This window comes from Salvia hispanica, chromosome 1 (genome assembly GCF_029641045.1).
Source record: "Salvia hispanica isolate PSC_SH4W2 chromosome 1, Shi_PSC_v1, whole genome shotgun sequence".
Lineage (NCBI taxonomy): Eukaryota > Viridiplantae > Streptophyta > Magnoliopsida > Lamiales > Lamiaceae > Salvia > Salvia hispanica.
Window position 1 is genome coordinate 37,226,691 of NC_142692.1, and position 25,223 is coordinate 37,251,913.

The 25,223-nt window shown below is 34.5% G+C and overlaps 3 protein-coding genes and 1 pseudogene across 6 annotated transcripts; all 4 read left to right on the plus strand.

Moving 5' to 3' along the window:
• The first annotated feature begins 320 nt into the window (after nt 1-320).
• On the plus strand, nt 321-4,359 carry LOC125223254 (transcription factor TGA2.2-like). 4 transcript variants are annotated; one of them, XM_048126322.2, is made up of 9 exons: nt 321-506; nt 1,139-1,260; nt 1,356-1,418; nt 1,499-1,558; nt 2,426-2,503; nt 2,600-2,651; nt 2,890-3,161; nt 3,262-3,507; nt 3,991-4,359. In XM_048126322.2, the coding sequence occupies exons 2-9, from the start codon at nt 1,201-1,203 to the stop codon at nt 4,135-4,137; spliced, it is 978 nt and encodes a 325-aa protein (XP_047982279.1). In that variant the 5' UTR covers nt 321-506; nt 1,139-1,200; the 3' UTR covers nt 4,138-4,359. The 4 variants fall into 4 exon arrangements, with proteins under 4 accessions (XP_047982279.1, XP_047982278.1, XP_047982281.1 ...); XM_048126321.2 differs by having other exon boundaries at nt 1,142-1,260; XM_048126324.2 differs by having other exon boundaries at nt 321-497.
• Nucleotides 4,360-5,368: 1,009 nt separating this feature from the next.
• LOC125220037 (F-box protein At5g07610-like) lies at nt 5,369-7,623 on the plus strand. The gene is made up of 2 exons (XM_048122151.2): nt 5,369-5,510; nt 6,225-7,623. The coding sequence occupies exon 2, from the start codon at nt 6,226-6,228 to the stop codon at nt 7,423-7,425; it is 1,200 nt and encodes a 399-aa protein (XP_047978108.1). The 5' UTR covers nt 5,369-5,510; nt 6,225; the 3' UTR covers nt 7,426-7,623.
• A 9,209-nt stretch (nt 7,624-16,832) lies between these two features.
• LOC125220780 (F-box protein At5g07610-like) lies at nt 16,833-18,068 on the plus strand. The gene has a single exon (XM_048122919.2). The coding sequence runs from the start codon at nt 16,833-16,835 to the stop codon at nt 18,066-18,068; it is 1,236 nt and encodes a 411-aa protein (XP_047978876.2).
• A 1,360-nt stretch (nt 18,069-19,428) lies between these two features.
• On the plus strand, nt 19,429-20,375 carry LOC148933719 (F-box protein At5g07610-like; annotated as a pseudogene).
• Nucleotides 20,376-25,223: the final 4,848 nt, after the last annotated feature.

A 25,223-nucleotide genomic window follows, 5' to 3' on the forward strand; every position in this document is an offset into this window, starting at 1 on the left:
TTAAAAAGATTTCCTGTAAATACGAGAATTGCACGTGATTTGAGAAATGTAAATCGGCATAAAATCGCCGATCTTCTGGCGAATAGCTTGGAGGAACCAACTTTTAAAATTGACGGTTAATCATCAATATTCGATTTCATTAATGTGAACGGTAACTTAACAATCTAACTCACGAACTCGGTATCCGGTTAAATTTTGGTCAAATCAACGATTCTAGTTTAACCATGAATCAATACACCTTTCCTTTATTAATGTAAAAACAAAAATCCCATGAGAAGCCTCATCGAAACTTCACCCAATCCCCATATAAAGAGTGAAATAAATCAAGAAAGGGAAAAAGAGACTCAAAGTCAAAACTGGGTAGTAGCAATTTCTCTCTCCAAACACACACACACTTCATTCCCTTTGATTTCATTCCTTTCTTTCGCCACTTTCTTTCTTCCCAGATTGGGGAACTCTTTTTTTGTCAACAGGACTTCCAATCTCTGCGGCGCGAGGTAATAAAGGTTGAATCTTTTTCCTTTTTTCCTTCAAATTTTTCCATTTTCTGCCGCGGCTCGATTAATGGGCTTTTGGGTTTTGGTGGGATTGAGGCAAAATGAACTGCAAGCTCAGAAAAGTAGTGATTTTGGATTATTAAGCTTGAAAATCGGTGTTTTGCACAAGATTGTAGAATTTTGCTAATGCGAATGAGATCCGAGTTTATGTTGATATGCTCATATATGCTTGCTTTTGTATGTATATGTGTGTGTATATCAGTTTATTTCTTAGAAAAGCATCAATTTTTTAGCTGTGGAATAGTGTTAAGATTCGAATGCTAGTTAAAATCAGTAGCACTCTACCAAGCTTTTTTCCTCTGATTATGGTTAATTTCAAGATAATAATAGTTTCCCTCAAAAGATGGGGATTCCGAATTTGTTCTTTGCTAAGGAGAGGAATAAATTCTTAAAAAAATTAGTAAAATATTTCAAGAACAGAGTCATTTTCAAGAATTTGTTTTTGATGTTGCTAATTCAGGGCTTAACAGTCAGTTAAGGTTGCTGATTTAGTTGCTCGGCGATCTTTTTATAATTCTTCTTGTTGTATATAAGTGAAGAGGATCTACGCGACATTGATTACTGAATGCTCTCGTTCCCAGCAGTGATGCATGTACGGGTCTCAGCTTGAAGCGTTGATTTTGGAGATTTTCGAGTGTCGAATATGGAAGATGCCAGTCCTAGGACGGATACGTCTACTGATGCTGATACGGAAGAAAAAATGGTAGTACTAATCAGCCATAATGCAGTTTGTGTCTTTCAATTTATTTTTGATGCCTTATGCTTACATTCTTCTAACCAATAAACCACTGTGATTAGTTGAGAGATCAACTACAGGGAATAGGTGCTTCCGATGGAAGTGATAAGTCGAGAGATCAAAAGGTTCTTGAACTCTTCCAATTTTTTTCCCACGTGTGTTTTTTTATTTGATCCAGATGTGTAACTGCCACTACCTTCTGTAGACTCTCCGTAGGCTTGCTCAAAATCGGGAAGCTGCAAGGAAAAGCCGCTTGAGAAAAAAGGTTGGTTTCTTGGTACTTTTGACAAATCCTTTTTTACTTTAAATCGATAACATAATGTCACTCTTTAGTTGCTCCATCTTGAATAGTAGTATCAAGTTACAGCTCTAGTAGTTTGTAAATTGTCAATTCTTATCTAGCACTAGTATTTTTCTAAATTTGAAGTCGATTTACCTTAATAAGGGGACTGCTTAAGATCTAGTGAAATACCACAAGACTTAAGATGTTTAGAAAATCTTGGTTATTCATCTGTCGTGTGTTCCTTAGAGAGTCCGTTCTTTCATGTGATATATTGTTGTAGAATTCTTGTTTTCCGGGCATTGTGCATATACAGGTTATTGAGTACTTATTAATAGCAGTCGACGGACAGATGCTGGTGCTGTCTGCTAACGAAATTATTTTTCCCGAACAGTGAAAAATTTATTAACAGCAAATTTGGTCAATCTAGGGGAATTCCTCATTAGTATCGAATAGTGAGCCTGCAAGTAGCATTCTTAAAGTTGTGCTAAAGAAGCCTAATATTATAATGAATGAGGATAATCTACAGAGTATAGTTAAGTGTGGGTTTACTATTGTCTGTGACGCCAACTCTCAGCATTTTTTAAAAAATGCTTCCAACTTATGTTTCACTTCAAAAACCCTCGACTTTGGAACAAGTTTGTTCCTTTGTCAGTAAAAGTGCCTTAGATGGATCATGGATTCTTAGGGTGATAATTTCATTTGTTCCTTTTCCCTTTACTCGGAAATTGTTTGATGACACTCACCCGCAAAATATTGTACGATTCTTGAGAGGTGCTTTTCCATATGATTCATCGCTACTTCGATGTTGCCCAACTTTATTTGTAACTTGCTTCTGCATTTGTGATACAGGCCTATGTTCAACAGCTAGAAAGCAGCAGAATGAAGTTGACACAACTCGAGCAAGAGCTTCAACGAGCTAGGCAGCAGGTTTCTTGCTGCATTCTTTGTACAAATATGTAATTCCCGTTTCCTCTGTTTTGTTTCTCAATTTAGTGAAAGATGTTTTTTTTCCCTTTTCTGAAGGGGATATTTATTTCAAGCTCGGGAGAACAATCTCAATCGAATGGTGGAAACGGTACGAACCTCTCATTTTGGCTTGTCTACTTTCGTTACTTATAAAAGAATGGTTTTTCGTTCAATTCAGTTTTTGAAGAGGAAAAAGGTTACACGCTTCTATCTTTTGAATGTGGGAACTTTCTGTCTGACCTTAATAATTAAAGAAGAGTCAAAATCGATAATTTGTTGCATCAAATCCGAAAAATGAGAATTCTTTATAGCCAGCGACATTGACATCCATGAATATCCGCTTGTAGGTGCCATGGCCTTTGATGTTGAGTACGCGAGGTGGCTGGAGGAGCACAACAAGCGGATTAACGAGCTTAGAGGTGCTGTCAATTCTCACGCGGGCGATGGTGAGCTCCGCATAATCGTCGACGGCATTGTGTCACATTATGACGACATCTTTCGGATAAAAGGTGATGCTGCAAAGACCGACGTCTTCCACATCTTGTCGGGCATGTGGAAGACGCCTGCTGAGCGATGCTTCCTCTGGCTAGGCGGCTTCCGCTCGTCCGAACTTCTCAAGGTTTAGTCACAGCCTATCATTTTAAGTTTCTTGATTCATTTGATTTCTGGTTATTATATTTAATTTTTGATTGTTTTTTTTTTTTTTTTTTCTGATGCAGCTTCTAATTAATCAGTTAGAGCCATTGACTGAGCAGCAGTTATTAGCTATCAACAACTTGCAGCAGTCGTCTCAGCAAGCCGAAGACGCTCTGTCTCAAGGAATGGAAGCGCTGCAGCAGTCGTTGGCCGAGACATTAGCTGGTTCCCTCGCTCCAACGGGCTCGTCTGGAAACGTTGCCAACTACATGGGTCAAATGGCGATGGCGATGGGCAAGTTGGGAACTCTCGAGGGCTTCATTCGCCAGGTTAGCAACCGCTTTGCTTTTGCGTTTTTCGTAGCAATACCATGTTCTTCTTGCCTCTTCGAATGCACGGTGCATCCTCCATTAAATACTCTCTCCGTCCGGCAATATGTGCAACGTACGTGTAAAAAGTTAGTGAAATGTGGGTCCCACTTTTTATATCAGGATTAGTTTTATACTGAAAGAGACAGTGGTACGTGGGACCCACTTACTAAGTATAGTAAATGAGGCTTGTGATGGCGGACTGACTGAAATGGAAAAAATGGGACACATTGCCGACGAAGGGAGTATATCAAAACTTTAATTGAGGACTACGAAAACCTAATATAGAATTTCGATGAACCTCGATCAAATTTAGGTCGGGGGGTGCACCGTACATCTGTATGCACACGAAAAAGTTTTTTTTTTTTTTTTCCCCTTCTAGAAAAGGTATTTGATTATCCGTCATACAATGTAACGTTACGAACGGGAAAATCTTGGTTGCAGGCGGATAATCTGCGGCAGCAAACTCTCCAACAAATGCACCGGATACTAACAACTCGTCAGTCAGCCCGAGCTCTCTTGGCTATCAGCGACTACTTCTCCCGTCTCCGGGCCCTGAGCTCCCTCTGGCTGGCGCGTCCCCGGGAATAACGTTGGTTAGTAGTTTAGATGGGAGATGAGGGATCTTGTGGTTCTTGCCTTATTGAAGCAGTGGGAGTTGAGGGTGATTTATTTCAAAATGTAACATTTAGCTTCTGCAATTGTACTGCATGTATAATTTCTCCCCCCATTGTAAAATTTGTAGCATTTTCAGTTGTAAGTGTTTGTTTCAACAGTTTAGCTTAATATAAATTCAAGAATTGGTTGATTGTAGCCTTGTTGGAAAAATCTTGATTTGGGAATTATATTTGTTTGGCCTTGAAAGAAAAAATGGGGGAAAAGGGGAGAAATATTGGTAAAATTGCCAGAAGAATTTTGGTTATATATTCTAATTTGTTTCTCAACTTTAAATATTAGTCTTTTAATAATGAATGCTAACCTTTATTTTTTTAAATTTTGTGATGATAAAATAGTCCCATTTTTTCTTTGTAATTTATTGTTAATTTAACTTCAATTTCTTTTTAAAATCTTATAAGGGCATCCACAATGGGGTGGACTATACGACGCCCTAAGTCCCGCCCTATGCACCGCCAAATCAGCATTTTATCCTCCACCCCTTCCACCTGCAATGGGGCGGACTATAGCTCGCCCTAAGCCCCGCCCTAACCATTTTATTTATTATTTGAATATTTAAACACTACAAAAATTCATTAATCCTATTGTTTATGTTTGCAAATATATCAATTAGCAAGAATAAAAATATAAAAACACCACAAATTAAAGGCATATCCTATTGTGAGTATTTTTTATTTATTTTTTATATTTTATGCTTGCAAATATGAAAATCGTCGGAATTTATTATTGAATTTAGAGAGAAATTGAGATGAGGAAAAGAGTGGAGTGAAAGTGTGAGATGAAGTAAAAAAATTGGTGATATATATAGAAGAAAATACAAAAAAAAAAAAAAAAAAATGAAAAATGTGTGCATAGTCCGCGGACGATGCATAGTCCGCATACTAAGGAGTGGGCTTAGGGCGGGGTGCTGCAATAGCGGACTATGCGACGGACAATGCATCGTCCGTCGCATAGTCCGCCCCATTGTGGATGCTCTAATAAGTCATTTAGCAAAAAAAATTCTATAATTTGTTATTTTTAGTATATACTACTGGTACTATATTTTAAATTTCGATTTTTTTAAATTTTTTTCTTTTTAACTATAATTATTTTTGATTTTACAAATTCAATATGCTCTTGAAAACGATTTGTTGAAAGATTCAAATTTTACTGATTAAATATCGAAATATAAATGCATTTCTCGCTTAAATCTCTGGCTTTGCTTGCAAGTTGGATCTTTGACATTGACTTTCGCCGGCACCGTCGATCTCTCCGGCAATCTCCGGCGGCTTTGTAATCGACAAGCTCAGGTGACTATAAAGCTTGAATTGACTGCTTATGCATTTGATTTGGCAGCATGAATTCTAATGTTTGAGATTTACCTAAAACTTGTATCAGGATTTGGTTTCAAGTTCGTGTATATGTTGATTTTGGTGATAACAAGATGAAATTACCTAATGATTTGAACTCTCCACTCAGATCATGTCAAGTAAACCAGATTTCTGTAACTTGGAATTCGATCATGACAAAATTGCCTCATTATAAGATTGGTTGCTCCTTTTTCTAGTGTTAATTTAGATGATGAAAATGTGTTGGAGAAAGTGAGTCGAATGTTCATGTACAAGTAGAAGATAAAAATGAGATGCTCAACCTGATTTGGGATTCAACTGGAAATGGTTTGAAGTTTGTGTATATGTTGATTTGGGAGATAACAAGATAAAATTAACTTATAATTTGAGCTCTCCAATTACTGTAACTTGGAATTTGATCATAACAAAATCGCCTTGTTTGCTCTTTCTCTAGTGTTAGCAAGGTCAAATGTCATGGAGTACTTTGTATACTGATACTAACAGTAGCCCCAGACCAACTTTGTAAAATACAAGAAAATATAGCAATAGAAAGCACCCTGAGTATATGAAAATGTAATCCCAATACAGAGTATTATGATTTGTTTCTGAATTAGGTGAAGGATTTCTTTTTTGGTTATAATACTTGATTGACTATTTATATATTTGGTTTTACAGCATGAATTCTGAAACTCTTGAGGAAGATTATGGTGATAGATGGTTGGGACTGGCCTGGAACCATGATCTTTTGACGGAAATACTCGTCCTGTTACCTGCAAAATCTGTCACCCGATGCAAGTTGGTATGCAAACATTGGCTCTCACTTATCTCTTCTGATAAATTCTGCCATCTCCACACCCTGCGCTGCCCAGAGCTGCGCCCGTCTCTTCTCCTGAACCTGAAGACCCCGGGCTTGCAGTTCTTTAACTTCAGTCCAATCATGAATGGTGAAAAGATGATGAATCCTTACACCTTCTCTGTTCCAAACCCCATAATTGTCAGTTCTTGTAATGGCCTGATGCTGCTGAAAACTCACTGGAAAGAAGAGAGTTTCCATGTTTACAATTCGACCACTAAGCTGTCAAGAAAGCTCAGGTTTCCCGTAGCTCACAGCGACAACTACCCTTATTCCCCTTATACTGTGACACTTGCCTTAGCTTTTGATCCTTCAGAATCGCCCCATTACAAAGTTGTTTGCATTAGGTCAACCACAGACCGTCGCGCTGATCCCGATGAGATACATACTTATCGGATCGATGTTTATGACTCACAGAGTCGCGCATGGAAGCTCAGGATGGGATCATTTATGTTTCCCGGAAGGCTTCACATATGTGGGGGAGGCATGGGTGTGTACTGGAATGGCTTGATATACTGGGAGGTCCCCAATGAAATCCGCTGCTATGATATTGCTCGGAATGAATTCAAAACTCTCTCTCTGCCTAACTATCCACCTATCCCTATTCACCCAATGACAGGTTGGATTGCTGCTTCCTGTTTGCAAGAGGCAAATGGTCATCTGTACCAATCTAGAGTGCTCACAGTGGATAACCGTCAATTAATTGTGTTATTTGAGTTGGAGATGGATGATGATCGTTCTTCTTCGTGGCTCTTGAGGTACGATGAAACAATCTCTCAGCATGAACGTACCCCCTCATATCATAGCTATGCTCTTCAGTTGAGATTAATTAAGGGATCACACGGCATAGAGACGTGCAGTGTGGTTTCTTGTATGTCCGGTAAGATCAGCGTCTATAGTTTCCTCGACAAAAGCTCTAAGTTGCTCGTTGATTTGACTGGCCAACCGTTCGACGTGGACGAAGACGATGTGGCTTCTGACTTGCAAATGTATGAATATGTGGAATGTTTGGCTGTGGTTTGAGTGAACTTGTGGTTCTTGCCTTAGTTATGACATATTCTTCTGAGTTTGTTGTTTTAAAACTTGAAATCAGCAGCAGTGGCCACTTGCCAGTGTTAGTTGATGCTGATTTAATTTAAAAATGTTAACTTTCGAATAAATATTCTCCCCTATCTATTGTACTACCTATCTTTAAAAAAAAATAGATAAAGTTGTAAATGACACGAGTTTTAATTACATATTTTAATATACATTGTTATTGATAAAGTAAGAGAGAGGGAGGAAAAATATGTTCCAAGTAATATTAGAGGATTGTGGAGTTCCACTTTACATATTTAAAATGATGTGTAAAGTTAATATTGATTTAACACTTTCCATATTTAAAATTGATCTAATTTTGGTGGATACTCTAAAATGGTAAACTTAGTCTATTTTTCGTAAATGGATAGAGTAATTGATTGTTTTAATAATTTGGCTTAATATTAATTCAAGAATTGGTTGGTTGTAGCCTTTATGGAAATTGGGAATTATTTTCGGCCTTGAAAGAGAAAAAAAGGGCAACAAAAGATTAGATTAATATGAAACAAAGTTTAGATTTTCTAACATTTGATTAATATTAATGTATTTGTTATTACTGAGTTTACAATCATTTTTATGCTCAAGCATGTGATGAGAGATAGTATTTGATTCTATAATTAATATCAGACAAAAATAACGGAGCGGATCACCTCATTCAAATAATACACCATTTCATACTACACTAATAAAATAATGACACTAGGATATTTTTTAAATTAATAAAATAAAAGACTAAAAGATTAATCATCATACACCAACATTTTAGTAAATCAAACCAATAAATAAATATAATCACACTTCCAATTCCATCTTGTTGGAGGAGAAACACCATATTACTTCAAGTCATACATGCAAATTTTCGAGCTGCTCATTTTCTGATCATTCTTGAAACACCATTATTGTTCTTGAAATTCCACTTTCACTTTGTTATTTATCATTCTTTTGTTTTTCCCCTTTTTCTTCTGAACCAAGGTCTAACTTTAATCTCAATAGAAATTCCACTCTGATGTTTCTTAATTGTGGTTGTTCATCATGTCTATGATAAATTTGTATTCAGAAATGCAGAAAGGAATCAATATAAACTAAAATTATAATTACAAGAAATTAATAATATAATCCGTATTAATGACGGCACTTCGGCAACGCGGAGGATGAATTTGAAAACAAAAAAATCAAAGCCCTAATCCCCAAAAGACATTCATTTCAAAATTATGAATCCCTCTAATTAAAATAAAACGCCATTCTTCCATCTCTGGTTTCATCCATCCCATCCATGTCATAAATTCAGACTTTGTCGAGCTACTGAAAATTGAAAAACTAGAAGCAGCAGCAGGAGAAGACAACGAGTGAAGAGAAAGAAGATGATTCAGTTGCTTTTCAGCCTAATATTCACTGAATGACACTGATTAAAAAAATCCAAGTGTCATTATTTTGTTAGTGTAGTATTGAAATGGTGTATTATTTGAATGAGGTGATACTCCCATTTATTCGAGTCATATTCCATTTTAAGTGTCTCACATAATTTTGATCGTTGGGAAAATACCATGATATTTGATTCCTTGATTAACATTAAGCAAAAAATAATACAGTACTCCAACTTATTTAAGTCATAGTATTATATTTTAGTTATCTCATACTATTAGTTTGAGTAAATAATTCACAATATCTATCGGCACGCGGTCAAAGTACCTTTTTTTTTCTTTTCGTTTTGAATTTTTCTTTAATTTTAAGTTTTATTTACATATCTTTGAAAACCAATAGAATAAACAAGATAACCACATTAATACATGGTGATATACTTTTTTCTTTTACCTTTTTTTGCAAAATCTATACTTTCTTTTAAAAACAAGAAAAAACATTAATATATAATGATAATAGTGTTACATTAATATATGATGACGATGATATAGTTTTTACTTCATCCATAAAATAATAACTAACCTATCTTGTCATTTTAAACATTCACGATTTTAAGGTTTTATTTTTAATAAATAGATCACATAATCCACAAAATTATTTATACATATTTCACTATAAACTAAAGTACATAAACATATAAATCACCTTTTATTAACTTATATATTCCATTTAAATTTCATCACAAAATTATTACTCCCATTTTTTAAAAACTAGTGTTAACACCCATGCTATGCATGGAACAAAAGAGTTTAAAAAAATAAATACTCCCTCCGTCCCAATAAATATGAAACATTTGGTTTCCGGCACAGGATTTTATGTAAGTGTTATTTTGTGAGTTAATGAAGAGAGAGTAAAGTAAGAGAGAGGGAAAAGTAGAGAGAGTAATGTTTCCATTTTAGGAAACGTTTCATTTTTAGTGGGACAACCCAAAAAGGAAAACGTTGCATTTCTAATGGGACAGAGGGAGTATAAAATAAAATTAAAATAAATATAAAATATGTGTAAGTAAAGACTAAAAAATAAAATTAGATAATTTGAAAATCCTACATACAATATCTGGACGATCATTTAATTTTAGTCTCTTAACTCCAAGAAATCTACTCCCTCTGTACTAAAAAAAATATAAACATTTAAAATGGCATGGGTTTTAATACACAATTAGTGAAGTAAGTGAGAAAAATTGATAAAGTAAAAGAGAATAAAAGAAAATTGAGTAAAGTAAGAGAGAAAGAGAAAAAATAGTGAACGTAGAGTTGGTAGATTGTGGGGTCCATGTCCTAAAATAGAAAGATTCTAAAATTTCTATTTTTTAGGAACGACCCAAAATGGAAATAGTTGCTATTTTTAAAAAACGGAGGGGTAACAATCTCTGGCCACTTCGGATTACATGTAAATGTAATAAACAAATTTGGATAACCAATCCATCTATAAATAGCCATCGCATCTTGATAATTTTGGATCATATATCTTGCATCACCAACAGAACTGGAAGGCAGAATGATTGATTTACCATGTATCGAACCATCTGTCTCACCTTGCAGTACAACCTCCGCCAAACCACTATACATCACAGCACATAATTTTTTTTGCTGGGTTCTAACAAACAATAGACGATCAGTCTCAAGCATAGTATATAAGCATCAACAACAAATTATTGGAATAAATCAATATTTAATTTGACTCTACACATTAAAGTACTTTCAATCAAATAGAAAAATTCAAATACACTTTAATTATAGAAAATGTTTTAGTAAACAACATAATAATAGAATCAAATGTAACATCAACGTCATCATTATAGAATAGTAGTATATAATTTTGTCTCTTGAAAATAAAACATATATTTGCCCATGACTAAAAACATGCATTTTAGAAATAGGCCAACATGAGCAATCAAATACTAAAATAACCTAAAATTTCCACAATTAATATACTCGCTTTAGCATAATTTAAGTCAATAGATAATAGTACCTATAGGTATATATCTTGAATAAAATATGATTAATAATTTAATTATTATATACTTATATTATATCTACAAATATTTACGATAATTTAATTATACCACAATAAATTTAGTTTACCAATTAATAAAATAAAAACCCTTAAAATTGAAATTGTAATGAGTATTTATTATAATGACTTTGGCATACCCGAAAGGAACAAAAAATTTGTTTGGTTTGTTTGGTTTATTATAATTAAAATAAAAAGTAATAATGATATTTTATAAAATATTAAATTATAAAAGTATATTAAAAAGATTGATGAAAGCATAATCAAATATACCTTTAAAAATATAAATTATAAGTATTTATTATAATAATTTTTTAACAAACTAATTTTTTCAGTTAAGATTGACAGGAGTACTATAAGCATTTTATAATTAAATATAATTAGTGTCACAGACCTTACTATAAATTAGTTCTCGAATAATTAAAAATTAACTATATATATACACTGAAATAAATATTCAAAATTTACAATAATTCAAAACGTTTGAAAAATTTTAGGTTTGATATTTATATATATTTAGAGCTAGTAATTTCTCTAACAGAATATAATTAGTAATATAAAATTTACTATAATTAACTTCTACAATCAATTGGGAACTAACTCCATAAATACATCAGTCATCAAGTGAATATTCAAATCTCACTATAATTATAAAACGATCACTTTTGATATTTTAGGTTTGGTACTTTAATTTTTTTCAATATTAATATATAATTTTTTATTTACTTATAATCAGCTAAGTTTTTTTATACTTACAGTTTTACAAAAACACAGTACTAATATGAATTAGTAAAAATTTATTACTATCACTATTAATCGTCCCAAGTCCCACCACCCAAATTAAATCGCCGTTACTAAAAAAAGAGAATATCAATTAGTACAAAATTATTACTATCACTATTATTATTTATTATAGAATATACATGAAATAAATCCCAATTTTACTACATAAATTAATATTTAATCTAACCCTAATACTTCCTCACACATAAGAGCCGCCCCCATCTCTTTCCAATTTCTCTTTCTTTTCCCAATTAAATCTGCTACTATCACCGCTCCTTCCGCCCTGCATCGCCGGTTCATCCGCCGTACCTCACGCTTGCTTGCTTCACCTATCTCACCAACCTCGGCCAGCCGCCGCCTCCGGCAATTCTCTCGGTCAACCGCCTACCGTTTCCGCTGCTTTTTTTTTTCTCCTTCGTCTACTTTTCTTCTTCTCGCCATTGTGTCATATCTCTCTCGGTTTCACTCCCCATCCTAGTTGTTGCCGCCGCGGCCCCGGCAGCCACTGCACCGTCACTCTCTGTTCCTTCATCCCGGCGTTACCCTTGTTCACGGTGAGAAATCTCTCTCTTAATTCTATTCATGTTTTACAGAATTTGTAAAATAAACTAAATATTTTGGTCTTCAAATTTTCAGAAACGGGTAGATATAAAGATACTACCTTTGTCTGTCGCCGGAGTGATCGTCGGATTCTGGGCTGAATCGGTCCGAGATAGGCACTGCATCAAAAAAAAATAGTTTACATTAGTTCACATAAAGAAATGAATAAATGCAGTCTCAATTGATTGCACACCTATTTATCAGTGTTTCAAAACTTGTTTGAGAAGTCTCTGCAATGCATTTGATTGGACCATTAATTTAGCCACTGTTTTTTTTTCATCAATAGTTTTATATTTGTATATTAGTATTAGTATTGGTGGAGGAGATAGATGTAGTATAGAAGTATAGATATCCAATACTATATTTTAGGAAAAGGAGAGAAAAGAAGAAAAAGAAGATTAACAGTCTATTCTCTCTCTTCAAACTACCATCATTACATAGAGAAGAGAAGAAGATGAGAAGGCAAGCATGGGATAGATAGAAAAAGGTGTCATGGCAAGCATGAGAGGCTACAAAGCCTACTTATTCTGAACTCAATTTTTTATAATAATAAAGGTATGTCGTTCTTTTTTTTTATGGTTGCACATTAATCCTATGACTCTACACATTCTATCATCTATGATTAATACAAAAATATTAATCATATGCTTATTACAAATTCTACACATTCTTTCTTTTTAATTGAGGTACTTATTAGTTACAAATTTTTATAAGTCATTAATGTTTGCTTTGATTTTTCATGTTGTAGGTAATTAGAAGGTCAATTATATTTTGTAAACAATATTTAATACAATAGAAATTTACTAATGATGTGTATTTAATTTTTCAGGATGGCTTGCAAAGAGGCTTAAAGGATAATGGAATGCTTTGGCAGATTAGAATAAATATATATTGCATTCTTAAATATCGTAATAGAGTAAAAATAGGCCTTCATGATAACATAAATAGGCCTGCTGCCTCTACACATTTTTCCAGAATGGCCGAAAATTGTGCAAAAAATGAAACATGATATAGAATATTAATATAAAATGGTGCAAAAAAAAATGCAAAAAGCAACAGTGGTAATGTACAGTTTCCCGCCAAAAAGGGCAAAACTGGTATTAAAAAAATTTCTCCAAAAACTCTCACTTTATATATTGATAGATTACACCAATAATACGAATCTTTAAATAAGATATATAAACTAGTAATTAATTACTTTGACTAGGCTACCACTATTTTCATTAACACAAATGTTAAATTAGGAATCACTATTTGCTTAAATTGGTGGAAAATTTTGTTTATGGTGAAATATAAATTTTTAATGTATGCGTCTCAGATAACAAATGAAAAATGTTTTACTAAAAGCTGTTATCGTTGAGGATTGTTTTGCAGATCTTCTTCTTCTGATTATGGAAAATGATCAATTGCGTTATGCATTTCGAAAAATTCTCCTAGTTTCAGTTGTTGATTAATTGAAGGGTAGAAGCAGAAGATGAAAAGGGAGATTCTTGTTAGAAAGGAGAGAATAAATTAGAATGAAATTAGTTGCGTAAATGATTGAGTCAGTATCAGTTATAGAATAGGATGATCTACTTACATTAGAAAGAACATAGTATATATTTAAAGGGACCTGTATTCTATACAATAACCATCTCATCACTTTGCATCAAGGTTTTAACCTATTTAGCTGTGAGTTTTGTGCTTGTTTGTTGAGTTAGGATTTTAATTATGTATTTGATTTGGCAGCATGGGTTCGAAGAAGGCCAAAGTTGCGGCTGCTGTAACTCCCGAGGAGGATTATGGCGATAGATGGTCGTGGAACGATGATGTTTTGACGGAGATATTTGTCCTGTTACCCGATGCAAGTTGGTATGTAAACATTGGCTCTCACTGGTGGATTCTGCCACCTCCACACCCTGCGCGGCGGCCGTCTTTTATCCTGAACCCCGCGGTGCTTTATCATCCATCCTATAATGAATGGTGAAAAGCTGATGATACCTTGCACCTTCTCTGTTCCAAAACCCGTTATAAAACATTCTTGTAATGGCCTCTTTCCCTCCAAAAAACACTTTCTATGTTTACAAGCTTGTTTGCATTAGGTCAACCACAGACCTTCACACTAATCCTTTTGAGATACATACTTACCACATCCAGATTTATCGTCTATACAAATCTAGATGTCTCACAAAGGACCACAATCAATCAATTGAGGTGTTTGAGTTGAAGATGAATGATGATCCTTCTTTTTCGTGGTACAATGAAACAATCTCTCAGTATGAACCTAGCTTTACTTTTCAATTGAGATTCATCAACGTGCAGTGTAGTGTTCTATACGTGCAAGAAGATCAGTGTCTACAATTTCCTCGACAAAAGCTGTAAGCTGCTCGTTGATTTGGCGGGCCAACCATTCAACATGAATTTTATAAATAAGCGTCCTTGGTTTAAAATGTATGAATTTATTGAATGCTTAGCCGTGGTTTGATTGATGCAACTTAGACTTTGATGGTATTACTATGTAGATTAGACTACAGCTCTATGCTGAAGATCTTTGGTTAGTTGTTTGCTAAGTTATGTCTTGATACAACATTTTGTATTTTCTTATGTTGTGTTTATGAACAATCTTTATTTAAGCTAGGGGTCGATTAGTCCTAAATCTTAAAGTTAGAAGTCGAATTTATCGAATCATTTTCTGGCCAAATTGCAATACATTCTATCTCCGTCCCAGATTTAATTCACTAAGCACCATTTTTTCATTTAATTCACTACCTACCATTTTCTTGCTGAAAAGAAACAACCTCCCTTAATTTGTGATAAATTAATATTGGAACGGGTATTCTTAACTAGACAAAATTAAATAACTCTACAAATTCCTAAACAACTAAGTTGAAAAGATAAGAGGGAAATTAAATAACTCTACAAAATTAAATAACTCCACAAATTAAAATTTTCATTCTTAGCTTGTTTGTGTTGCTATCATTTTTGCAGAATGAATAATACTAATCCATTTTGTTATTTTTAATATACTAGACTATATAGCATATCATCTTGTTACTCTTTAAATTTAACCTCTTCAACTATGATTGTTATTTTTTCCATACAAATCTCCCCATTTTGTCATTTCAATCACCCATAACACTTTTACAATAGATAAGTTCTTAAACATAAATATCATTAAAGTTCTTTGTAGGGAGTAATAAGTCTAACTGATAAGTTCTTAAATATTAAATTATACATATTTAAAATTCTTTATAGGGAGTATAAAGTTTAATTGATAAAGTTTTCAGGAAGATCATCCAAATAAAAATGCATCTAAATATGAAAACGCAGTCCAAATCTTGTATGTGATCTAATACTTAAAAAATAACTACAAATACGGTAGTGGAAAAGTAAGAGAGAGTATGAACTTTGGGTTAGACACTGAGTTTTAATAAATAAGAGGAAAAGAAATAGTTCATATTCTGGGGGACAGAGAGAGTATTAATCAGTCTCAGTCATTTTATAAAATCTGGATTGATGTCTTTTTTTTAATCATTTTAGATCATCATTTATTAAAATAATCAAAAATAAACTAACAATAACCTAAAAATGCCCTCCATATAATTTTATTGTGCATTTTTTTTTATTACAATTCAATTTTTCATAAATCAAAACCCTAAGTTCTTGAACATAATTATACGTATTTAAAGTTCTACATAAAATAACAATAACCTAAAAATGCTCTCCATATAATTTTATTCTGCGTTTTTTTATTAAGATTCAATTTTGTACAAATCAAAACCCTAAGTTCTTGAACATAATTATACGTATATAAAGTTCTACGTAAAATAAGTTTAGCAAACAAAGCTTCATTTGTTTTCATAAAAACCTATTCCGTATAAAGAAGAATTTCTCTGTAGAAGTCGAAAGCCTCTTTCTCCGGCGATTGGAAAAATCTGGTAAAGTTCAGTGCTTAATTTTATTTTCACGATTATAAAATAAAATAAAATATCACTATACCGACCAAATTGCTTTCTGCATTTCGAAATTTGTAGTTCACAATTATCCAATTTACCTTGCTTTTTGTTTCACTCATTGATGAACTGTGAGTTTTTTGTTTGTTTGTTTGTTTGTATGTTTGTTGAGCTAGGGTTTCAATAGGTTGATTTAAATAGTTACATTTTTGTATTGAACAATGTAATTGAGAATCAGAAATCATGGCTTTGTTTCTCTATCTCTTTCACATTTAGTTTTATTTTCTATATTGTGTTGGTAAAGAAAACTTGTAGCTTTAGTATTTCTGTGAGGTTTTTTATTGTTTGTTAAGCTAGGGTTTCAATAGGTTTCTTTAAGTACTTGCCTATTGTATTGAACAATGTACTTAACTGACAGTCAAAAAATCATTTCTTTGTTTCTCTCTATGTGATAAAATACAGAAAATATAGCAATAGAAAGGACTCTAGGAGCATATGAAAATGTAATCCCAATTCGGCCTCGTTACTAGTATTTATTCATGGGGTTTCAAGATTTCTTTCCGAATTAGAATATTAATGGACTGCTTATGTATTTGATTTGGCAGCATGAAGTCAAAGAAGGCCAAAGTTCTTGCTGCTGTAACTCCTGAGGAGGAATATGGTGATAGATGGTCGAGGCTGATCTGGAACAACGATCTTTTAACAGAAATATTTGTCCGGTTACCTGCAAAATATGTTACCCGATGCAAGTTGGTATGCAAACATTGGCTCTCACTTGTCTCCTCTGAAAAATTCTACCATCTCCACACCATGCGCTGCCCAAACCTGCGCCCGTCTTTTATCCTGGATCGGAGGACTTCCATCTCGCAGTTCTTAATCATCGATCCAATAATCAATGGTGAAAAACAGATGACACCTTACACCTTCTCTGTTCCAGATTCCATGATAAAAAATTCTTGTAATGGCTTGATGCTGCTACAGTCTCGCTCTCGCTCTCGCCATCCAGAAAAGAGTTTCCATGTTTACAATCCGACCACTAAGCTGTCAAGAAAGGTCAGTGTGACCGATGCTCATATTGGCAACAGCCCTTATATTGTGGAGATTGCCTTAGCTTTTGATCCTTCAAAGTCGCCTCATTACAAGGTTGTTTGCATTAGGTCATCCACATCCCGTTCCACCCCTTATCATAAGATGCATACTTATCAGATCGAGGTTTATGACTCAGAGAGTCACGCTTGGAAGCTTAGGTTGGGACCATTTACGTATCCTAAAAGGCTTTACTTGTGTGGCGGACGTGGGGGCGTGTATTGTAAAGGCTCGATATATTGGGAGAACTATAATGACATCATCGTCTACTATGATATTGCTCGGAATGAATTCCAAAATCTCTCTATGCCTGATTATCCACCTCACGAACCAGGAATAGTACATTGGAGAACTACTTCCGGTCTCCAAGGTGCAAATGGTTGTCTTTACAAATCTAGATGTCTCATAAAGGACAACCGTCAATCAGTTGAGCTTTTTGAGTTGGAGATGGATGATGATCGTTCTTCTTCGTGGCTCTTGAGGTACAATGAAACAATCTGTCAGCATGAACACACTAACTTTTCTTATGGACACAATAACTTTCCTTATCTACTGAGATTCATTAAGGGATCGTACGGCACAGAGACGTGCAGCGTAGTGTCACATATGTGCGGGAAGATCAGCGTCTATAGTTTCCTTGACAAAAGCTATAAATTTCTCGTTGATTTGAAGCGCCAACCATTCCGCAGTAAGGCATATCGTCAGGCTCCTGAGTCGAAAATGCATGAATTTATTGAATGTTTGGCTGTGGTTTAAGGGATGAGATGCAAACTTACTTTGATGATATTACTTAGTTATGGCTAAGTATGTCTTGATGTAACATTTTCTTTACTATGAGTTAGTCCAAAACCTTGAAGTTTTGAGTCAAATTCATTGAATCAGCTCGTTGTCAAACCAAGTTTTAATGCATTATTGGTAAAGTATGATAAAAATAAGAAAACGGGTAAAATATGAATGAGAATGAGATAGAGAAAATTGGTGATAAATGAAATTAATTTTCATAGACGGATCAAAACGTGCAAAGGTCTCTAAACCTTTTCTATTAAGCTATTTCGCTTTATTCTCTATATTGTGGCTGGGAAGGAACCTTGTGAATTTAGTGTTTGATCTGTGAGCTTGTTTGTAAAGCTAGGGTTTGGGCGCTTGGAATCTGATCATTACAAAATCCACTCGTTACGAGATTGTTTGTTCTTCCTCTAGTTTTTAGATGATGAAAATGTGTTAGAGAAAAGTGACTCGGAAACGAATGTTCATGTACAAGTAGAAGATAAAATGAGATTCTCAGCCTGATTTGAGATTCACCAGAGAAATGATTTCAAGTGTGTGTATATGTTGATTTTGGTGATAACAATATGAAATAAACTAATAATTTGAGCTCTTCAAACAGATCATGTAAAGTAATCCACATTTCTGGAACTTGGAATATGATCATAACAAATCGCCTCATTACAAGATTGTTTGCTCTTTCTATAGTGTTTACATTGCCATTGTAGATGATGAAAATGCATTTAGGGAGATAAAAGTAGAAGATAAAAGGTAGATTCTCAACTCAACTAGTCCTTCTCACTTGTGCAGCTTGAGGTTGCATGAAGGTCTTGGGTCATGGCATGCGACTAGTCAAGACTCAAAACCTTTCCGTTTTAGTTGTGATTTTGTTTTGTTAGTTAAGCTACGGTTTCAATAGGTTGCTATCAGTTGCTACACTTTTGTACCGATCAATGTGCCGTAATATTGACAATCCAAACTCATGGCTTCTTTTCTATCTCGATCTCTTTTTCCTTGTTTCTTTCATATACCAATCTTGTTGGATTGGGGTCTGAGATCAAATGTCATATGCATTTTTATTGCTTGTATACAAATAGTAAGAGGCATTTTGGTAGGGTATATAACTCATCTATCTATCTTGGAGTTATATGACAAAAAATGACTTAAAATGTGTGTTCTGACCATGTTTTGTTTATTTATCTTCCCTACCAAAACGCACCTAACAATAGCCCCATTTAAAATACAAGAAAATATAGCAATAGAAAGCACCCTTAGTTTATGAAAATGTAATCCATGTTCAGCATAAGTTTTCAGATTTGTTTCTGGATTAGGTGAAGGATTTCTTGTAAAGATGAAGAATGGTGAAAAGATGATGATACCTTACACTTCCAAAACCCATAATAAAAAGTTCTTGTAACGGCCTGATGCTGTTACTGTCTTGCTCTCACTCTTTCCCTCCAAACAACAGTTTCTATGTTTACAATCCGACCACTAAGCTGTCAAGAATGGTCAGTGTGACTGATGCTGATAGTGACAACATCCCTTATATTGAGGCGTTTGCCTTAGCTTTTGATCCTTCAAAGTCACCCCATTACAAGGTTGTTGCATTAGGTCATCCACATACCGTTCTGCCCCTTCTCATAAGATGCATACTTATCAGATCGAGGTTTATGACTCAGAGAGTCGCACTTGGAAGCTCAGGTTGGGACCATTTACGCATCCTAAAAAAAACTTTACTTGTGTGGCGGATGCAAGGGTGTGTTTTGTAATGGCTCGATATATATACTAGGAGAACTATAATGAAATCGTCTACTATGATATTGCTTAGGGGAAAATGGCTGTCTATACAAATCTAGATGTCTCACATAGGACAACTGTCAATTAATTGAGTTGTTTGAGTTGGATATGGATGATGATCGTTCTTCTTCGTGGTTCTTGAGGTACAATGAAACAATCCATCGGGATGAATCCACCTCCCCATTTATTGGCCGTACTCATCTCTTGAGATTCATTAAGGGATCATACGGAATAGAGACGTGCAGTGTAGTAATGTCTCATATGTACACTAAGATCAGCGTCTATAGTTTCCTCGACAAAAGCTATAAGTTGTTTGTTGATTTGAAGCACAAACTGTTCTGCACTAAAGCACATCGTCAGGCTCCTAAGTTGAAAATGTATGAATTTATTGAATGTTTGGCTGTGGTTTATGTTAGGTTTGTGGTCATGAGACTTGGCTCGGACCTGGCTCGGATCAGTTGCATTGGAGTGAGGGTGCATGTGCACCAGCACCACAGCTAAGTATATGGGTTGCAGATTGAGTTAGTTATAACTAACAAGGAGCAAAGCTGGTATATATAGTGTGTGACACGGTTTTCACTTCATTCAACAGAAAGCATCCAGAAACAGAGGGAGAAAAGAAGAGAGAAAGGAAGAGTGAAACACATCTTCTTCATCTTGTAGTTGTGAATAAAGATCCCCATATAGTTTCCCGTGAACGTAGGTTTGATAAAACCGAACCACGTAAAATTCCCTTGTGTGCTGTTCATTTCTCGAGCATACAATCGCCAATTCCAACAATTGGCGCCATCCCGTGGGAATCGAGAAAGGAGATGGCGATGGCGTGTTACGATACCGAGAAGTTTAATGGTAGGAATGACTTCGGCCTCTGGAAAATTAAGATGCAGGCATTGCTCAGTCATCAAGGTTTGGATGAAGCACTGGAGGCGATAGAGACTGACGAGAGGCCGAGCGGCAAGAAGCTCGAAATCTTGAAGAAGTCTAAAAGTGCGATCATCTTGAATCTTGACGACAAAGTTCTCAGAGAAGTTGCGAGAGAAGACTCTGCTGCATCAACTTGGAAGAAATTGGGAGAGCCGTACATGACCAAATCTTTGGCAAACAGGTTATATCTCAAACAACGCCTTTATTAATTTAAATTCAGCGATGATAAGCCGATTGGGGATCAGTTGGATCAGTTTAACAAGATTGTAGATGATCTTGAGAATGTAGATGGTAAGATGGAAGAAGAGAATAAGGCAATAACACTTTTGAATGCGCTTCCTAAATCGTTTGAGCAGTTAAAATATACTATGTTGTATGGAAGGGAAAAGACTATCTCTCTGGTAGAGGTGCAATCGGCCTTAAAATCAAAGGATCTGCAAAGATCCGGAGCCACTCCGTCTTCTGCAGAAGTTCTGAATGTTAAGAAATATAAGGGGAAGTTCAAGCCAAAAGGAGGAGGTTCCAAGAATTCCCAAGATAAAGAAAAATGGGATAAGAAGGAAACTCACAGCTGCCATTACTGCAAGAAACCTGGGTATAGGGCTGGCAATTTTTGACACGACACGATAATCCGACACGAATCCGCACGAAATTATTGGGTTTGGATCAAGTCTTATTGGATGCGGGTCATTATTGGGTCGACCCACTAAGAACACGAAAAAATCGGGTCGGATGCGGGTTGGATGCGGGTCGGGTCGGGTAACCCGTTAAAAATTAATATTATTATTTTTATTTTGAGTAAAGATAAATTTGCAAAAATTGTATACACAAAATGCCCTTCAAATTTTAAAAAGGATAATATTAATTTATTTTGATTAGATAGCATCATTAATTACATATTTTTGTGACTAATTTGACCTTATTTATAATTTTTCATTTTTCATTTGTATTGTTGTACAATATGTACCAAGACCCTTATTAAAAGATAAAATTTTAGAGAGAATAACCATCCATAGTATTTTAATGGAATAATAATGGAATAATTTTTTATTCATTTTATTTAAACTATCACAATGATATAAAGATAAATAAATTGCTTTTTTTTACAAAGTATAAATTAGGAAAACACTCTTTTGTTAGGAAATTCTCTCATATTATTTTTGAAACCATCGATATTTTATCATTAATTTCTAATTTTTAATTTTGAAAATAATATTATACATATTGGTTGATTATTCTATCTAAAATTATTAACATTATAATATGGGTCATTCAATGATGAGACATTGTTGGACTCAACATATATAATAGTAATACAACATTCAAATGTATAGCACTTGCTCCAAAAATTGATAAGATCATGAAAAATTATTAGTATTACTGTATAGCACTTGCTCAAATGTATAGCACTTGCTCCAAAAATTGATAAATCACAATGTTTTCAATATTTCATTTACTGTATTATTTTAATATTACTTTTATAATTATTTTCATAGTGCGTAATAATATCATAATAGAGATGGTATGATGATAACATGTGGAACCCAACATGTAATTTGTAACATATCCTTTAATTATATGACTGCTATATAAATTGATATATTTAAATATTATGATAAACCACAACAAATTTTAGACACATATTATAAAATTAATTTATGATTAATAATCTGTTATATATTATAGTGCATCAAATGATACATAAGAGCTAGTTCGACGATAGAAGGTTGTTGCTATCAACGTCTAGGCGTGTGACACTTCAAGTATATTAGTTAATATATTCAAAATATATAATTATGTCTTCATTCATGTAATTTTAGATAATAATATTAAATGACCATGTATTGACCCTACTTTGCATATTTCTTCATGTGTTATAATATATAGAAAATATTTGAAATTACAAGCTTCAAATTATATTTCAAATTACAAAAATTAAAGTAGTCGAAAGAAATGAAATAATACAATGTACGTGAGAGATCCAAGTGAAAAATAAAACTAAATCAATTAGTGTTTAGAATAAAGGATAATTTGAATAAATTTATGAAAAATAAGTTTATACTTATAGATACAAAATGTTAATTCAGATATTATGTACTAGCAAAACTAATCAACAAATAATTTTATAATATAATTTATTTTACTATTATATTCTTTTTATTTTGATTCAATAAATTTAATTTAATTTTTAGTATTTTCACTCTTTTTTGTTTTGTTCTTTTTACTTCTTTAGTTCTTTTATCTTGTTTCAAATTTTTTTGTTGGGTTTTGGAACAAAAGTTATGTATTTTGTTGGGTTTTTTTGGATTTTGTTGGAGTTTTGTTGTTTAAAATGGAACATCTTCATGCTATATGGCTTTTTAAAGTCTTGATCATTTTTTGAAGCAATATGTAATCGTGTTGTTATCGTGCTTAGGTTGTTGTCGTGTTGTTATCGTGCCGGGTCAACCCAAAGTGGTTCGTGTTGGTATCGTGTTCAGGTCGATGTCGTGTTCTTATCGTGTCCAGGACGATATCGTGTTCTTATCGTGTCGGGTCAACCCAAAGTGGTTCGTGTCGTTATCATGTTCAGGTCGTGTCCAGGTCGTGTCCGGGTTTGAAGGTGGCGGGTTGGGTTCGTGTTCGGGTTTGGGGTTTCCTTAACAGGTTGGGTTCGGGTTTGGCCTTATTGGGTTGGGTCGTTATCGGGTTGACCCGATAACGACCCAATCCGCACGATTTGCCAGCCCTACCTGGGCATATCAAGAAGAATTGCTTCTCATGGAAGAGGAAGCAAGCATCGGAAGGAAATGATCAAGGGTCTACTGATGTGGTCCAGGAAGAGCCGATCCACCAAATTATGAATGTTGTGGAGACTGCTATAGGTGAATCTTGGATATTAGACTCAGGCTGCGGTTTTCATGTGAGCTCTCAAAAAGATTGGTTTGAAGATTTTCAGGTTTCAAACGGTTCTGTGCAATTGGGAAACAATCAAGTTTGTGCCATCAGAGGCATTGGAAATATCAGGATAAAGCTATCAGATGGTTCTATTGTTTTGCTCACTTCTGTCAGGTTTATCCCAGAAATTAAAAGAAATTTAGTTTCCCTTGGAGTTCCAAATCAGAAGGTAAAAAGTTGTGCATCTACAAAGGATCTAAAACTGTAATGACTGCCATTAGAAGGCATACTCTCTATTATCTTGAGGGTGCTATTGTAACCGGAAGTGCAAATGTTACTGAGAATGCAGCAGATATTGTAACATGGCACAACAGATTAGGCCATTTGGGAAGCAAGGGGATGATAGAGTTGGGCAAGAAAGGAGTCTTCAGAGCTGATAGGAGCTTGGATCTCAGCAAGTGTGAGCAATGTATGATGGGGAAAAGTAAGAAGTTACCTTTTCCAAAGGGGAAACACACCTCAGAATCTGTCCTTGAGTACGCTCACAATGACATTTGGGGGCACTCTCAACCAGCCACTATGAATGGGGGAAGGTATTTTATGACAATCATAGATGACTTCTCAAGAAAATTGTGTGTTCAAGTTTTGAAAGAAAAGTCAGATGCCATAAAATTCTTCAAAGAATGGCATCTAATGGTGGAGAGAGAGAAGAGGATTGGTCTGAAGTGTCTAAGGACAGATAATGGTCTTGACTCTGGAGTACTGCTCTTCTGAGTTCACTGAGTATTGCAAAAGCAAGGACATTAAAAGGTGTAACACCCCCCAACCCGATCGTCGGCCGGCCGAGTAGGTGATGTCACAATTCCGGTATCATAAAGTATGGAAATTTAAAATTTTTAATTTCTGAAATATTCAAAAACAAATCTTTAAATCAATAATTAATATTTACAATTATAGCGGAAGTAGCTTAGTATAATATTTAGTGCTAACATGCCACAATTAACTATTCGAAAGATCTATCGGTAACAGAGCTCAGTGACCCGCCAAGGATGCAGTGCTGAGACAGACATTAAGAAACCTCAACTGGTACTCTCCAATGCCGACTAACCTTAGCCCACTCAATACTTTAGCCAAAATTCTCTACAAGCAAGAATCATATAACTTAATAAATTTCTCTAAACTCTTATTATTATCCATTTATTTAGAATAAATAATTACCGCATCTATCATATTATTATCATCTAATTAATTTCTATCATAAATTGGGCAGCATTTCCCCCTATAACCAACTTATGTCCGAAATTCAACATAATCAACTTATGCCCGAAATTCAACAGTAGACAAAATCAATCGCAGAACATAACAACGAGCATTAATATTCACATAGCATCAAGTATTCCACGTGACATCTACAAGCAGTATCACATACTAACACACACTGCACCTAAACGAATCACCCACCTTTTCACATATCCAAATACACATATATACAGCCCCCATTAAGTGCTTAGTTACAGACTAGGGTACGCGGACCAGATCAGAAACAGA